The sequence below is a fragment of the Poecilia latipinna genome, unplaced genomic scaffold (genome assembly GCF_001443285.1).
Source record: "Poecilia latipinna isolate Pla-1442-1.1 unplaced genomic scaffold, P_latipinna-1.0 Scaffold63, whole genome shotgun sequence".
NCBI lineage: Eukaryota > Metazoa > Chordata > Actinopteri > Cyprinodontiformes > Poeciliidae > Poecilia > Poecilia latipinna.
In genome coordinates this window covers 597,648-615,521 of record NW_015112679.1, presented here as the reverse complement: position 1 = coordinate 615,521, position 17,874 = coordinate 597,648, and the positions used below count along the sequence as shown (strand labels likewise).

General features: G+C 41.9%; 1 protein-coding gene across 2 annotated transcripts in view; it reads left to right on the top strand.

Moving 5' to 3' along the window:
• Positions 1–14,920, top strand: part of pdgfra (platelet-derived growth factor receptor, alpha polypeptide) — a 25,121-nt gene extending 10,201 nt beyond the window's left edge. For both annotated transcript variants that reach the window (XM_015058440.1, XM_015058449.1), the window contains exons 7-29: positions 463–655; positions 1,044–1,159; positions 1,258–1,554; positions 1,637–1,894; positions 2,011–2,135; positions 2,251–2,419; positions 2,526–2,715; positions 2,832–2,947; positions 3,068–3,194; positions 3,316–3,512; positions 3,885–3,979; positions 4,163–4,295; positions 4,558–4,662; positions 6,114–6,224; positions 6,592–6,745; positions 8,386–8,546; positions 8,851–8,960; positions 9,417–9,539; positions 9,629–9,740; positions 11,893–11,992; positions 12,154–12,259; positions 12,987–13,222; positions 14,453–14,920. In XM_015058440.1, coding sequence (XP_014913926.1) covers positions 463–655; positions 1,044–1,159; positions 1,258–1,554; positions 1,637–1,894; positions 2,011–2,135; positions 2,251–2,419; positions 2,526–2,715; positions 2,832–2,947; positions 3,068–3,194; positions 3,316–3,512; positions 3,885–3,979; positions 4,163–4,295; positions 4,558–4,662; positions 6,114–6,224; positions 6,592–6,745; positions 8,386–8,546; positions 8,851–8,960; positions 9,417–9,539; positions 9,629–9,740; positions 11,893–11,992; positions 12,154–12,259; positions 12,987–13,222; positions 14,453–14,600 — 3,482 coding nt within the window. In that variant the 3' untranslated portion in view covers positions 14,601–14,920. The remainder of the gene's footprint in view (positions 1–462; positions 656–1,043; positions 1,160–1,257; positions 1,555–1,636; positions 1,895–2,010; positions 2,136–2,250; positions 2,420–2,525; positions 2,716–2,831; positions 2,948–3,067; positions 3,195–3,315; positions 3,513–3,884; positions 3,980–4,162; positions 4,296–4,557; positions 4,663–6,113; positions 6,225–6,591; positions 6,746–8,385; positions 8,547–8,850; positions 8,961–9,416; positions 9,540–9,628; positions 9,741–11,892; positions 11,993–12,153; positions 12,260–12,986; positions 13,223–14,452) is intronic.
• The last annotated feature ends 2,954 nt before the right edge of the window (positions 14,921–17,874 follow it).

Below are 17,874 nucleotides of genomic sequence, written 5' to 3'. Positions count from 1 at the left end.
CAAAGCCGGGGGGGGCGGGGGGGGGTGTTTTTTTTTTGGGAAACCCCCCCCCCCCCCCCGGTCAGAAACATTCACCAAGTATTTTTGAACAGGGCTCTAGCTGGAGTGTAACGCCGCGTGCTCGATGTGATGACTTAGAGTCCCTAATAAATATTTGATATCCTTATCATCAGGTGAATTAGTATGTTTCACATATGTGCGCGTGGCGTGCTTAGATCTGTGTGGAAGTCATTTTCTTCTATGCAACATTAAAGCCTGAGCTCTGTTTTTACCATCAGCCAGTGTATTTTATGGGATGGTTTCAGCAGATGTGTGTCAGGCCCTCGTTTCACTCCAGCCTTTCCTGTCCCGTTTTACTGCTCTGACACCGTATTTTTCATGCTTACTCTGTGTCTTTAGACATTTTTTGTAAATCAATCATCATCATTATTTACTAATCTTCTTCCTTTATTGTTGTTGAAGAGGGAAACTCCTTTGTCATCCTGGACCACAGAGGGATTCTACAGACGGAGTCTGTTGGCATTCTGGCAGAGACTCAGTACACCATCTATATTAATGCATACCCGGCCCCGAAAGTGTCATGGATGAAAGACGGCCAAGCGCTGTCAGAGAACTATTACATTTCTTCCAAAACTAGCCACATGGAAGGAAATCGGTGAGCTCAAAGTTTGTTTTTCTTGAACAAAGTGTACAGGAACACATGAGTTATGACTGAAATCCTTGAATTATTCTCACATTTTGCCTCCTAAAAACCACAGACTTCAATCCTGGTCTTATATGTATTAGACCAGGATTTTTATAATTGGGAAGGGGATGAGTGGAATGGGGCGCTCATCAAAGATTTATTTTGTACAAAAATACTAAATCAAAACTAGGCAGCCTTTCCCTTCACAACTATGCACTGCATTATTTTGATGTTTCTGTTTGTTGGTGATTCTGGTTGTATTATAACAACATGTGAAAAGCTCAAATGTAATAAATAATTAATATTTGTCAGAAATTCTTGAAAGAACGTCTGATCAGCTCCGATGTTCTTCACACAGGTATCAGAGCATCGTTACGTTCCGGCAACCTATGGAGAAAGACAGCGGAAATTACACAATCACAGCCATAAGTGGCTCTCGCAGCGCTCACTTCTCATTTATCCTCCAAGTGACGGGTAAAACAAACAGATTGGAAAAATAAATGCTAGACACATGCATAAGTGGGTAACGATTCATAAATTATGACCGAAACTCTTAACACGTCCCGTTTCAGGTTCCACTAGACTTAACATCAGACCATCCTCCCCCCCTATTCTGCTACCGGACGAGGATGAGGTTGTCGTCCCTCTCCACACACCGTTCACACTGACGTGTCGTGGAGGTACGAAGCTGATGTGGGAAACTCCGTACGACATGCTGGAGCAATCGCAGGAGGACAACAGTGGCCTTTTCGTCACCACCATCGCTGTTGACGAAGCGACACCGATGCACACCGGTTACTACGTTTGCCTCTACAATGACCACATCGCAGAGGAAACCAAGAGCAGCAGTATTTACATCTACGTACTGGGTACGGAGCGTACATTTGCTTATGTATTTTTGGTATTTGACATTTTTCTTTGGCTTAATAGACATATTTTACCCCAACCCAGATCCCGACTCTGTGTTCGTGCCAAATTACATTAACCATGTGCCGGTTGATCAAAATGAAATCGAGATTCCCTGCAGGGTATCTGATCCCAGAGCTACTGTGACACTGGTGAATGTTGACACCAACCAAACCATACCTAGTGATTATGACAGTAAAAAGGGTGCTTTGGGAATATTTCCCCCTGGAACTTATGTCTGCAAGGCCATCGTCAATGGAGTGGAGCACACCAGTGAGCAATACATCGTCTATGAATCCATAGGTGCGTGTTTTTGAGACTTGTGAATCATATCTATTTTAACTAAACTGTGACCCAAATGCTCAATGGCTCTCTGATCCCTCACAAGGCTTTTACTGGTATCAATTGCTCCATTTCAGATGTCTTGCACGTTGAGCTGTCTGCCAAAAGAACTGCTTTGCTGGTTGGAGAGACAATAACTGTCAACTGTCTGGCTCAAGGACCTTATTTACTGGAAGACAACTGGAAATACCCTGGCAAACCGGTGAGATCACAAGGCAATCTGTGAAGTCCAATGAGTTTTCCAATCATTTTTACGTGTTTTAGTTGTAAGATAGGACTGACGTAAAGGTATATGATGATCCTTTTTGGTGTGACAGGCTAATCGGGGTACCAAAACTGTACGGGAAAATAAGAACGAAGGTCGGATCCTGTACACCTTGACAATCCCACAAGCCTCAACCAAAGACAGCGGCATCTACTCCTGTTCCATTACCGCCGTAGAGTCTAGAGACACCCAGACAAAAGAAATAGCTATTCAAGTGTTTGGTATGAGTCTTCAGTATTTACTTGCGGTGAATATTTTGTTGCAGTATTTCATCAGGTCATTTTCCGAAGTCGTTATGAACATTGCCGATGACCACTTTTCCAACAGCCGGAGAGTTTTTGTCCATCAAGCCGGAGTTTCGGGACCACGAATCTGCTGAGCTGGATGACGTCCGGGAGTTCATTGCCACAATTTCCTCCTTTCCTGATGCCCATGTTACTTGGCTCAAGGACGGCGTCCTGCTCAGTGACCTGACTGCTGAGATCTCCACCAGTTTGAAGCAGACCAGTGAGACAAGGTTAGTCTCTGTCACTGCTCCTCTGAGGGCAAATGAAGAGCCACCACAAAATGTCTGGTGCTATTTTGAACTTTTGTGGTTTTGAGCTCACATTCTGTTGTTTTTATTTTGCACAGCTACAGAAGTATTCTCACCCTGATCCGGGTCAGGGAGGAGGACAGCGGGAACTACACCCTGCGGGTGGAGAATGGAAACCAGAGCCATGAAGTCAGCTTAAACCTGGTGGTTAAAGGTCAGGAGGAAGACTTCATCTTACTAAATCAATTGGAAATTGATGATACCAGCACTTAGCCACTGTGAAGGCCTGCCTACTGTGATTGACTCAAACCTTGTATTGTTCACAACGTTGCAGTGCCTGCAGTCATTGTGGACCTCATGGACATCCACCATGGTTCCGCCACAGGACAATCTGCGGTGTGCATTACCAGGGGGCAGCCTACTCCTGTTGTGGAGTGGTTCATATGCAAGAACATCAAACAGTAAGATCCACTATTTACTCTGAAAATGAGTATATGTTTGTCTTTTTATTTTTATTTTAAAAAATATGTTCTATAGCCATAACTGGTTCAATTTACATATTCTTATCTCACTCCCTTCAAGATGCGCCAATGACTCGTCTTTTTGGGCGCCTCTACCCACCAACTCTACAGAGATCACCATGGAGTCCCACTTTGATGAGGAGAGCAACCTGGAGAGTCAGGTCATGTTTGGCCATCTGAAAAGCACTCTGGCTGTGCGATGCCTTGCCAAGAATGAAATAGGAGCTGTCAGCAGGGAGATCAAATTGGTGTCCAATGGTAAGAACACACCTACCAGTCAACTGCTTGACTTTAATCTGACTTTAGATGTTCTTTGCAGTTGCAATGAGCCTGCTAATGAACAATGTGAAGTCTTGTCAGAGGTGCAGTAGCTGGAAGACTACATTTACTGGTCTGTGAGAAAGGACAGTTAGGGTGATTTGTGGGAGATAATTCATGGAAACCACAGATTTTAGACCATTTGGTGTAACACCCTTTAGGAGCTAGTTGTCAACACACCTTGTGGTTTGAAACGGCACCTTAAAGGGAAATTTCCATTGAAACACATGATGTATTTCATATCAACCATACATGTGATGAAGAGTGTTCAGAATGTAACATAATGCCATCCCTGGCTTTCCCTACAAACAGGCCCTCACCCTGAGCTGACGGTAGCTGCTGCTGTGCTGGTGCTCCTGGTCATTGTCATCATCTCACTCATTGTCTTGGTTGTTATCTGGAAGCAGGTACTGTCAACATCGTACTGCACAGTTTCACTCCATTCTGTCACTCATTTCCATATTTCAAGCATTCATGTGAGGTTACAAATCAGACCGAGAAACACCAGATTTAAATATAGTGCATTTGGTTTTACTGCTCTGCTTGTTAAAACGGGAAAACCGTGACTTTTTACGTCCTCTGCCTTCCAGAAACCACGGTACGAGATCCGCTGGAGGGTCATAGAGTCTGTGAGTCCAGACGGTCACGAGTACATCTATGTGGATCCCATGCAGCTTCCCTACGACTCCAGATGGGAGTTTCCCCGAGATAGACTTGTGCTTGGTGAGCCAAATGTCTTTATGATGTTCTGGAGCCCTATAGTTCCCTGTGGAGATGTTGCAACTCGTGAATCTCACTCTGCCTTTGAAGTTCGGGCTGTGATAAGATAGCTCGGGTTGAGTGATTTTCTGACAGCTGCCATTCAGTCTGACCCATAGATCAAGGGGAAATGCAACCACTACAAGAGTCACAGATGATAAAGCAGATCGTCTGTGTCTCGTTTCGCCCCGGATGACTGACCCGTGTGCCTTCCTGTAATCCTCAGGCCGGATCCTGGGCTCTGGAGCCTTCGGGAAGGTGGTTGAGGGCACTGCTTACGGACTCAGCCGCTCTCAGCCTGTTATGAAGGTGGCAGTGAAAATGCTGAAACGTAAGTCTACAAGAAGTTTTAATCCAAAAGACAGCTCACCCGTGCCACTAGAAGCCACTGTTTAGTCGCAAATAGCATGAGCTAGTTGACCAGTTTGGTCTCTTCGTCTGCTTCTTCGAGTAAATTATAGGTTTTCAGGCAATGAGGTGAAGCATGTTTACAAAGTCAGCATAAGCATCGCTGACTGCAATTTAAGCAGTTTAAAAGCTGTTGTTTGAGCCATTGGTGATAAACATGACCTACAAATAGCTTCATTGGCTTTGTTCTCAAGGCCTGTGGTGAAAGGGTGTGCTTGTAAAAGTGTGAACTACTAATAGTGTCTTAAATTTACACAAGTAATAATATTGTGCTTTGTGTTTTCTAAACTGGTAAAACTGAAATGTTCACAAGTTGAACATTTAATTTTTCAAAACATTTTCACAGTTCTTTCTTCGTAGTTTTGTTTGGTTTAATGGGGATGAAGACTATAGTTTACTATTTAATGTAATTTGCAAAAGGCTTCACTCATACATAGTCCTTTAGCCGTAAATCCAATATGTTCATTTGTCCTCAGTGGTCACCTAGGGAACAGTGTATACTTATTGCTTATAATTTAGCCTCGGTCTCACCACCCCAAACAATTTTACTGGGATTATATGTGATAAACAGCAGAAGACAAAGCAGTACATTTACTAAAAATGGAAGGTAAAGCATGGCTTTCAAAACCTTTCTGGTTACCATTTTTGCTCTACTTGCTGTTGATCTCGCACATTAAATCCCAACAATAAAACTTGGGTTTGTGGAAAAAGTTTAACTGGTGTGGCCACTTTTGCAAGGGATTGTGAAAATAACCTGTTAGCAGTCTAGATGCCTTTCATTTACTTATTCACAATATACCAGCACTGAAGGTGATGTTGATTTTTTAAAGAATTATTATTGTTGTTTAGAATTTTGTGTTTTCATATAAACAGATCAAAAGCAAATATTTACAGTGATACACTGAAGATTTTACAGAAGTTTCACAGCTCTTTGCTTTTTATTTTAATTTAAAAAAAAAACACCAGTAAGTACTCAAGTTTTCTTGCACCAAAATTGTTGTCAATACGTTTCCAGTTGTTGTGATCATTCAGAAAACATTTTATTTATTGACAGTGTGTCTGTCAGTAGCACCAATCTGTCAAATTAAACCAACGCCGTTCTGTTATGTTAGTTCAAAGTCTTCTTCTGAAACGGTGACATGTTTGGATTTTACTATTGTCCACACCGCTCTCACAACAAATTGCTGAAAAGATGTAGCCATAGCAACACCCTCAAAAACAGGATTGAGTGGGGACAGCAAGAGTCTCCCAAGCGAACAAAGATAAGAGTAAGGAAATTATTCTGATCAAAGAGATAGCTGGTGCATGATTTGATGAGTCGTCTGTGCGCCGACTGGGTCGTGTGATAGTCATGGCTGCTGCACCTTCTTCCAGCCACGGCTCGCTCCAGTGAGAAGCAGGCTCTGATGTCTGAGCTGAAGATCATGACTCACCTCGGACCTCATCTCAACATCGTAAACCTCCTGGGAGCGTGCACCAAGTCAGGTGATAAAAGCACACGCAAGAACAGCAGACATGTTCGCTCAAAGACGGGCTGTGTAGCAGTGTGTTACTGCCGTTGTCGCTTCTTTCATGTGATTTAGTTGCCACTTTACAGAGACACGCACGATTATTGCCTCGTTCACACGCACACACAGAGACACACACTCGAATTAGACCGTAGGAGACATTTACAGTGCCTAACAGCCGCAGCGGACTGACAGCTTTTGGTGGGCGTGCTATTTTAATAGGCTTTTTATGGGAAAGTAGAGGCTTGCTCTCCTGGCTGTGCTTTTAGCCTTTATGAGGCTCTGATAAGATTAGCCTGCAGACTGACGCCGGTGCACGCCTTTATCTTCCGTGCTGTTCCCAGGCCCTATCTACATTATCACCGAGTACTGCTTCCACGGCGACCTGGTCAACTATCTGCACAAAAACAGGGAGAGCTTCCTCAGCCTGAGTCCGGAGAAAAACAAGAAGGAGCTGGATATCTTTGGGATCAACCCTGCGGACGAGAACAGCAGGAGGTACGGCGGCCAGAGCAGTCCAGTGTGCTTTTTCTTCTCTCAAACGATCTTGTTTTAATCTGAGTCTAAAACAAGACTTGTAATCTTGTTTTAATTGTTGGTTGCAAAAATTAACATTGGGAGAAGACACAAAACCACGTGAAAAAGTCCTAAGCGGTAACACAATCACCATTTTCTCAGCGGTGGAGGATGCTGTCCGGCATCTTCCCCTAATCAGATCAAACCTTCCAGTGGTTTTATGTTTCAGCCTATAATGCCATTGCTGCTCAGCTACCTGTTAACTGTATCTGTGCAAACGTTCAGTGAAACATCAGCCTGTCCTCCCCTTTTTAAGGGGCATCTTGTGCTGATGGATGACTCACAGTGGCCACGCCTCAAAACACCCATAAAATGATTTAATCCTGGCCGTTACGTTCGCCTCAGCCCAGTTGTAGCATCTATTAGTTCTTTTAGTTCCTTAAACTTTTCCTCATTTATGTCATAGCACAACCACAAAGTCAAGGTATTTCATCAGGATTTTATGCGACTAAGAAACGCAAAGAACAGAATAATTGTGAAGAGGAAGAAAAAAGAATTTTTTTTTTTTTTTACAATCAACAATATGAAAAGTGTGTCTTCCAGTGACATTTGTATGCCGGATCTTTAACTCCGACTCACCTAAATAAAATCCAATACAACTGGTTGCCTTCAGGAGGCCAGAAATTGATCACCTGTGCAATAATTAATCTTATTAAAACTCCTCCTGTTCTTTGAATAAAGTACTGTTTGAGAACATAAGATAAGAGACTGCAATAAAAAGCAAAGAACACAGCAGACAGGTCAGTGATAAAGTTTTGAAGAAGTCTGAAACAGTCCTCCAATCCCTCATCGTAAAATGGAAAGGTTTTTGTACGACTACCAAGATGTCGTCATCCACCATGCATAGCATTTATCAGAAAAGCATCCAAGAGCCTCCCAGGAGCTAGAAAGGTACTCTTACTTGTTGGCTACGCCTTCCAAACATCTTTTTTTTTTTTAGGAATAAGGTAGGCGGCAATGAGAAAGGAATAAGAACTCCTGTTTGCAGCCATGTAGGTTCTTTTGGTTAAAACAAACATGTTTTATTTCATTAGTGAAATGAAATAAAACAGAACTTTTTGACTACATGGAAAACAGCTGGCATCAAAATAACCAATGACCACACCAGAGATGACTTCATCACGCTAGGCAGGGGTAGGGAAGCTGAAAAGAGTTGAAGGGAGATAAATCACGGTAGAAAACATGTTAGAAGAGGCTGCAGTGGAGGTTCGCCTTCCAGCAGGAAGACATGCAGAGCGTGGAATCAGAGCTACAACCTAATGGCTTACATCAAAACTATTTTATTGCTTAAAATGATCCAGCATCTCTGGAAACAAACCGATGTTCACAGATGCTCTCCACCCAGTCTGACTGAGCTTGAAGTATTTAGCAAAGATTAATGAGAAAAAAACAACAACTTCCATGCAAAACATTTTTGGTGACATTTATCACACGAAATTTAGCTTTAGCATAATAAATGGTAAAAAAAAACACATAAAAATATATATTTTTTTGTTACACAAATCAACATTCTCTCAGTTCGCTGCCATCAGCATCTCTTCCTCTCTCGTCTTTGCTCCCAGTTACGTGATCCTGTCCTTCGAGTGTAAAGGAGACTACATGGACATGAAGCAGGCGGACAACACCCAGTATGTGCCCATGCTGGAGATGAGCACAACCTCCAAGTACTCTGACATCCAGGGATCTAACTACGACCACCCTCCTTCGCAGAAAGACTCAGGCGGTGTGTACGCAGCTCCACTCTGTCTCTCTCTCTCTCTCTGTCTCTTTCTGTCCTCAGAGTTATTGGCTCTCGCTCGCTGGGCCTTGGTGTTGTGTTTGAGTCATTGTTGGTTAAACGGGGTACACCCTTGTCAGAATTTAGGCCTGGCAGTGGCCTGTAATTACCCGGAGAAGATAATTGTAGCGCACACATAATAATGCCCAGTTTGAGGCTGCCATTAAAAGCCAGGTCTAAGAAAAGTCGGCTATATTTACGACTGAACATTTACTCACGGGTTCCCTGATGGTGTGTTTTTCCCGACCAGAATCCGACAACCTGCTGTCAGACGACATGAGCGAAGGCCTCACGACCACCGACCTGCTCAGCTTCACCTACCAGGTGGCCAAAGGGATGGAGTTTCTCGCGTCCAAAAACGTACGTCTGAAGAAAGCCGGTGCTCTGATTCCCGAGGCTATAAACGGAATTTTGCAGATTTTGCTTTATGCTCCATAAGACGAAGTGCCCAGGGAGGCGTATGATAAGCAGGCCCATAAAGGTTGCCGAAGCCGCTCAGGAGAGAGGCCAGACGCCGAATATAGCAGCAGCGAAGCTAGAGCTAGAATTACCAGGCCGAGCCGCGCTGCAGCCAGAAACTATTCATCCAACTTCATAGTTATTATCCCTAAATATCCCAGTGGTCATGGCCATCTCTACCAACCAGCCTGTTTACGCGACGTTTATGCTTCATAAAGCAAAATGAAACAGTATTAAAAATGACCTTGGCTGAAAGAGCGACACAGGAATAGTCTGCGGCTGTGGGAGCCGAATGTGCTGGAGCAAACGGATGACAGCGACTCCTTCACGCTGCTAATCGACTTCTGTTTTTGACAGTGCGTGCATCGGGACCTTGCAGCCAGGAACGTCCTTCTCTCTCAGGGCAAGATTGTTAAGATCTGTGACTTTGGGCTGGCCAGAGACATCATGCATGACAACAACTACGTCTCCAAAGGAAGCGTGAGTGTCAGCTCAGACATGAGCTTCTAGCTAAGCCATGCAGCAGTTTAATGATACTAATTCCTTTCATTACATCTCTTTCATAATAGACCTTTTTGCCGGTGAAGTGGATGGCCCCGGAAAGTATTTTCGACAACCTGTACACCAGTCTTAGCGACGTTTGGTCATATGGCATCCTGCTCTGGGAAATATTCACCCTGGGTACGTTTTTAAAACGACTTCAGTTCATAAATTCATAAATTAGTTGATGTAGTGATAAATATGAAAAGGTGCTTCAGTGTGGTTCATATTGAACACCCGCGTACAAATCCCCAAAGCCGGGTGTATTTTTTAAATGACTCCTTAAAAAAATCTGGCTGCCACTCAATATTAGCCATAAGACATTAATGATACAAATGGTTTTCACTGAGATATTAAAAAGGATGGTGGAGAATTATAGAAAAACCTTACTTGCGGGGAAAAAAATAAAATAACTTCCTTGGTGTTTTTTTAAGTGTTCAAAGTAGATGATCTTTGAGGCTGAATCTACATGCTAGCTAGTAGGTAAATACCAAAGTGGACTTTTACCGTTTTAAAACGAATCCAACCTAATAAAATAAAAAAAACAAAAAAAAAAAAACAAACACGTTCATATTATTATTTTAAATTAAGTAGACATTTTAAGTTAACCCTTGTGTCTACAAATGGGGTCCAACCGACCCCACACACGTAAAACTTGTGTCATTTGCCTCAGTCCTCGCACGCACAAGGGTTAAGCAAAAACAATCAATGTACATTCATGTATTCAGTATGTAAATGAGCTAAATTAGGCATATTTCTGACCAATTCTGATAGTGACAAAGTAAATCAAACATAATCCTGTGTGTGTGTTGAATTGGCATCAACGTGTGTCAGTAGAGCGTCGATGCGGTGGCTTGAGATGAATTTGTGACAGTTGCCTACAAAGCATTAAACCATCATCGCATTTTCATTGGGTGTTTGTTAAAGAAGAAGGTGGAGCACATTTACAAAGCAGCTGGAGGTAGAAGGTGTTGTCCGTTCTGAAACGCAGTGAAAACGGAATAGGAAAGTAATACGATGTAGAGAGAAATAATATGGTAGTAAACACTTTTATTGACTTTTCCGACACTTAGTCCATGTGTTCATGATTCACACAGAGGGATTATTGTTGGTGCAAAACCTACCTCTATTTTCCATTAAACATTTATCAGCTTCTGTGTAAAAACTGCACAATAGAAACTCAATGACAGCTGAAAAGCTAGTAAAAAAAATGTAAAAATAATTTGTATAAACCGTCATGATGAATTTGAGTTTATAGCAGTGTTGGTCCCTCTAAGACTAGCTGTTAGCTTCGGTTCAACCTTCGCTTTTAGTGTGATGTGGATTCACACTAAAAAAATAAGTCACTGAGTTAGCAACTGCTTGTAATAAAGTAAAAGTTTATGATCTTTTAACATAACCTACTTAAAAAAATGTTTTTAATTAACAAAGAGCTCTTCGTTGTAGAAATATTGCCTTTATTACTTATTTGCACAGACGTTTAAAGCACTCTACACGTTTATTGGCACTTGCAAAAAAACGTTTGCAGGTTTTGTTTTAAGAAAATTAGCACCTATGATTCAGCTACATTAAGTAAGCTAGAAAATGAATATTTCAGTGGCCCATATTTGGCACACTTAACATTACTTCTGTAAAATATTGGTAAATTCAATGCTTTTGAATATGTGCTTACATTTTGTATCCAATTTTCATGGTTTGCTAATCAGACATTAAAAAGTTATTGTTAAACAAGCTGCTCCAGGATCCTCTTGTGCTACGCAGAACTGGGATAAACTATTAATGTTTTCCCTGGTTATAAATACGATATGACAAAGAATGCAACGTCTGGTTACTCCACAAAAAAAAAATAAATAAAAAAATAAGGACAAGAAAACATTTTCATTTCAAGCCAATGTATGCTGATCATTCATTAATCATGAAATTGCATCAAGAAAATAATACTCATATCTCCAGTCAGAGGAGCAACTAAGAAGGTCAGGATAATTTCAACTTTGACAAAACAGAATAAAAAAAAAAAACAAAACAACTGGACACAAACTGAAGTTTATTTTGCCAATCTGAAGAGTGAGCAGGTTGCCAAGGAAGGTTAAAAAATAAAAATGAAGAGCTACAAAGCTCAGTGTCAGAGAATATTTACCTTAGATTGTGTTCCTGCAGATAAAGAGGAGTTATTTTAAGGCGCTATATATGACCCGCATCGATCAAAGTTTTACTACGTGCAATAAAGTGAGAAAAAGCTACTTGACGACAGCAGCCGGCTCTCAGTCATAAATAACCGTCTCTTTGTGTGAAGGTGGCACTCCGTACCCGGGGATGGTGGTGGACTCCAGCTTCTACAACAAGATCAAGAGCGGATATAGGATGTCAAAACCTGAGCACGCGCCGCAAGACGTGTACGTGACCTCACGTTGTAGGCAATGCCGTATCTGTCGAAACCTCCCCGACGTCACGCCAAACGACGTCATTTCTGAGAGCTCTAGTGTGCCAATGACTGAAATTGCAAGGCTTGGGTTGCGCCGTCCTTTTTCAGCAATGTTGTGTGCACCTTTTTCAGGTACGAGATGATGATGAAGTGCTGGAACACAGAGCCGGAAAAGAGGCCTTCCTTCATGGGTCTGAGTGAAAATGTGGCGTCTCTGCTGCCCTCCAGCTACAAGAGGGTGAGCGTTCCCATCTCTTCCCGTCTCAGTTGCTCTCTGTGTCTGGAACACCTGCTTCGCATGTTTTACCACCACTCATTACTGACCGACACGTTCCGCCCCCCCGTCTTAGTTGTTTTCATTCTTGGGTCGTTTTACTGGTCTTGTCGCCAACTATTTGCTGAGCAAAATACAAGTTCAGAGTCCTTTCTCCCCTCCCCCTGTTAAAGCTGCTGGGTAGTTTAAAGGCCAGTCCACATCCTCTGTGAGAGCACTGGGAGGGTTCCTGGAGGCTCTCTCCCTCCATCTGTGTAAAAGTGATTAGAGCCTTAATGCTGCAGCTGGATGGTCATAGTGGCTGGCCTCAGTCTGGGTAATGACACAGCCTCGGTTCTCGCCTCCACCACCCAGCCTTAATTAGACTTCCACGCCACATATTGTGCGTCAGAACAGCTTTGCCCCTGTCCTACTCCCAGTTTTAATGGCCACCAGTTCAGGAGCAACCAGGCCTTTTGCACGTTTGGTTTGGCGGGGATGTTTGTGATTTCCAGCTCGGGTCACACCATCCAGCTGATGACAAAATCCTCACACACCAATCCTTCTCTCTCTACAGAGACGTATTTTCTGTTGACGTCTGCACACCCCGATGACTACGTTCCATCCGCATTTAATCTTTGCAGCACGAGACGTTTAACAAGTGTCTATTTTAGAGCAGCTTCTTAAATCCACATGCTGTTCTCTTATGCAGCACTATGAGAAGGTGAACCACGATTTTTTGAAGAGCGACCATCCCGCCGTTACCCGAGTCTGCATCGAGACGGACGCGGACTACGTCGACATTCCCTACAAGAACCAGGGGAAGCTAAAGGACAGGGAAAGTGGCTTCGACGAGCAGCGGTTGAGCTCCGACAGCGGCTACATCATCCCACTCCCTGACCTGGACCCTATATCTGATGATGACTACGGAAAGAGGAACAGACACAGGTATGCAGTCATTATTTTGTTATCTGCAAATGCAGTGCATTGCGAAATGACTCTTATCTTGTGAACTTTTTCACATTTTCTGACTTTATAGCAACATGTTGGTCTGTTATAGAAAAGTCCAATAACCCTGAGATCCAAAGCTCATTTTAGACAATCACCAACAGGCAATATGACATCCCATAAACATGGTTTTTATGGAAAAGTGGCCAGAGGACAGTACTTATTTTAAAAAATCCCAGAAGGCCAAGCAAAACATGGAAACGGTTTGAATGAACTGAGCTTTGGGTAATCAATGAAGAAAACCTCTGAACAATGCGTTTCCATTGACCACATAATTGCACAATTTGACAGTTTGAAAATGAATTTGCTTGTTAGAAACATGCAAATTTATTTTTCAATGAAAAGTTGAAGACGGTTTTAGCATCACACAAGTCACATGATCAACTACTGGATGTTGCCAGAGGCGCAAACCATGAAGAAGACGACAGGAAGTAGTTGGGAGGATGACGGCGCTGCATGCTTTTTAAGGATTTATCACCTAAACAAACTTATTCACGTGCGATTTTAATTGCGTATTTTATTTAATTGATACAATTGCAAAATTGTGTTTTCTGGACCTCAGCGGAATATCAACACAGTTTTGGTCAGATTTGTAATGGAAACGCAGCTACTGCTACCTGCAAACCGACAGTATTTTTGGAAATTGGTTGGGGAAAAATCAATTGGGGAAAAAGACAACACCATCAAGACACAGAGAGTCAGCTGTAGATGACATGTCAGGCCACTATATGCATGCAGTTTCACTCTGAGACCTGGTTTCAAAAAGTGTCAGCGTGAGAGACTCCGGTCACTGCTGTTGTGTGTACGTACACGACGCCAACGGATCACAACAAAAACGTTACTTTTTAACTGAAGAGCAGGTTTGTGTAAACGGGCCACATCCTGAATTACAATCCAGTGGTTTGGATCAATTCATCATAATGTTTATTAACAGTCCTGTGAAAGTCTACACCTTAAATCCAATTATTACTAAATAATTTTCAATAATCGGTTGAATGATCCCGGTCAACAGAGGCTTTCCATCTAATCTGAGCTTGACGTGTGTTAGAAAGAAGAACGGGCCAAAATTAGGTCACTTTAAATAAAAATAGTTTTGCTGTAGTTCTGTGACAAAAAAAAACAAACAAAAAAAAAAAACTAACAACGATGTGTTATTCTCTCCCTGTGTAGCTCTCAAACGTCTGAGGAGAGCGCCATTGAGACTGGCTCAAGTAGCTCCACCTACGCTAAGCGCGAGGGCGAGACCCTGGAGGACATCACGCTGTTGGACGAGATGTGTCTGGACTGTAGCGACCTGGTCGAGGACAGCTTTCTGTGACAGCTGCCCAGCCTCAGCAGGAGTGGCACGAGGCAGAGCTGCAAGGACAATGGGACACTAGAGTGGGACCTGTAAATCAGCCAAAGACTCTGGCCATGACACTCCTTCCGCAAGGACAGAACAAAACCACTTCGCAGTCTCGGAGAGTCCGAGGTGACGTAAGGTACGCCCATCCCTACTCCGTGGACGACGACTCTTTCTTTTGTTTTGGCAACGGAGATGGGGATGAGCAATAAAGAAAGAGTGACTGAAAGAACGGATTCCAAGAGGGAGCGAGTCTTGGTGTTGGACCTATCCAGATCAAAATCAGAAAAAAAAAACATCTTCCATTTGAAAAGCTTTATTGTGTTGGGCATTCTTTTACCTGCAGTTTAAGCAAGAAGGAACAAATCGAACGTGTTGGTCAGAAACTTTGCATAACTCCTACAACATACCACTACAAATGCACTATTGTTACTATACGACTCCAATACCAGGAACTGTATTATGAAGAAGTAGGAACTGTTACAAGGGAAGCACCTGATGCTGGCACAATCAGTAGCAATACTTTGAGATAAAGCACAACGTTTGGACTGAGTGCGTCTTTTTTTCCCCCTCTCTCTCTGTGACTATATAATGTTCTCAAATAGCTAAGTATGTGCAGTAGTTCAAATTTATTTTTTTACGTCATCAGTATAAGAACATGTATTGTTGTGAAACCAATAGTTAGCAACGGATCGTAGCTGTCTGAGTGGATGCGAGAAGAGCTTTTGAGTTGCATTAGTCTTTGCATAGCCTCTCCGTTTCTGTCCCAAACACACACACACACACACACACACACACACACACACACACACACACACACACACACACACACCCACACACACACACACACACACACACACAGACACACACACACAAAAAAGATCTTCAGCTTTATTCCAGATAAAGACCTAGCTCATATTTGACATGTGGGCCTGTTTTTTGTTTATTTTTGTTGTTTTTTTTCCAAATGAAGTGTGATTGTAATGTAAATAGCTCCAGAGTTGTTTTATAAGAGAGAATTACTGGGGGTAATACTCAAGTATTGTATGCGAGTACAAAAAAAATAAGCTTCTGCATCCGTATCTGCTACTATGAAGACACTGTTTGTATAAAATACATCTGTTAGGTCTACAGAACACCATGGGGACATCTCAGTGAAACGTGTGGATTAGAACAAATCGTGGGCTGGTTTGAGATTCCAGGGTACTCGCACGAAATTTCTTAATTGAAACATATGGCATGTTACAATGGGATTTCTTTAAAATAATTAATATCGCTTCAAAAATTGAATTGCATATTGATGATTGAAGTTATAATATTTATCTAAAACATTTTTTTGTTAATTTGATTCATAGACTTATGCAAAAAAAAAGAAGATAATAATCATGACAAATTTAATTGTGGCTTTATTGGACAGAACAGCATTTTCTTTTCGTTTTCTTTTATAAAGCAAGACCAGTTTAAAAATTTTAACTGCAAACAAAGTGAAATACTTCTAAAGGTGTAGGAAAGTGAACTACCCTTCCTTCAGCCTGCTGACCGGCAGTGTGCAGCAGCAGGTGGGAGGCGTTAGTTAATGCTCCACAGCTGAAGAACACTTTGATCACATCACTGGAAGAGGGACTTTAAGTTGGAGGAATTGTATGATGGGAAATTTTAGCCTTTGATATTGATACCAGCCCATGCTTTGTTAGAAGACAGCTTGAAAAACAGCAATTGACACTTTTAAAGAGATGGACTGAAGTCCAAGCAGAAGGCTTTTAGCATCTACATCCCTGGGAGCTATAAAATGAAATGAATCAAAGTCAAGGTAGTATTTAATCAAACATAATACCTGCCAAAGACCTTTTATCATGTCGTGTTTCAACTGTCTTTGCCATTTTGACCTCCAGGAGCTTCTAGCTAGCCCTAATGAGACATTACTATTGAATTCAACGTATTGTGGTACATCTGTTACATGTGTTACCCCACCGCCATCTTCTCGCTTTACTGTACCTCTGCCTCATCCCGTTGACTGTGATATAAACTACAATCATTGTTGCACTTTGCTTTTTTTCGTCCCATGTGTCTAATGTGTTGCAGATGAATATGTAAGCGGAGCCTAAAATACTGTATTCTTCCTTTGCCTCAGCTGTATAAAGCAGTGTGGATGTGAGTGTCTGTGAGTGATGTGTTGATGATGGTACTCTATCTGTAGTCAAAGATTATCACACCCAGTATGACCTTTTAATACTGTTTCATTATTTGACATCATGTACATTCAGATGATTTATATTTCAATAAATGATTTATAATGTAAACAAACGCCAGGTTCCATTTGTCTCCATTATTAATACGTCTGATACGGGAAAACGAAAAATGAGGCATTTCGGAAACAGATAAAAGTGGGTGGTTTATTTTTTATTCTCAAAGACATTCTATGCTAGAAAAATAGGAATTCATTGGGAAGATGAATGGGGCTCATTTTTATGCAGGAGTTTCATATTTTGATTCACCAATGCTACATAAATTCTGGAGTAGAGCAGAAACAGATAAGCCCTCTTTCTTATTAGTGTTTTCTTAAAATATTAAACACTAACACATACTGCATGAGAGACACAGACTTTCTGTACTTTGGATAATTTATCTAAGAGATCCATGATCAGTTGAACATGTTGGCCTAAATATGTTGTAACTTTCATATTAACTTAAAAATTGCTGTCTATGAGTCAAAACTCATTATTACTTCCAAAAATGTACATCTTTTACTATATTTTTCATCTATGGAGGTCGCCATTTTGTCACCAGCTGTGTTGATCTGTACTGGGATCTACAGAGTAAACACAGCAAGGCTAACTTTACCCGAGTTGTCTTATCATATTGTGTTTGACTGGTGTAATTTCAGATAATTGCCACACTGTGTCGCTGTTGTCTGTGATTAAAAAAAAAGAAAGAAAAAAAAGATAGCTAGGTGAGACTGCATCGCTTCCCACATGAAAAAAAGAGCGCAGGCGAGAGCCCAACACATCTACTGAAGCATCTATTTGTGCTCTCAACATTTCTCTCCAGAAGACTTTGAGTCATTTGTATAAGCAAAACTAATGGAGGATCTAACGGCATTTGGTTTTAGCTTCACAAGCTAACAACTGTCTTTATCCAAAGAGCGCCTAATCCGCTGCCGCTGGAGCTGCAGAACTACTTAGCGGCTCACACTGAGGCACGTGTCATTCTTTGTTTAAGTTATAAAACTAAAGGCGGCAGCAGCAGCAAA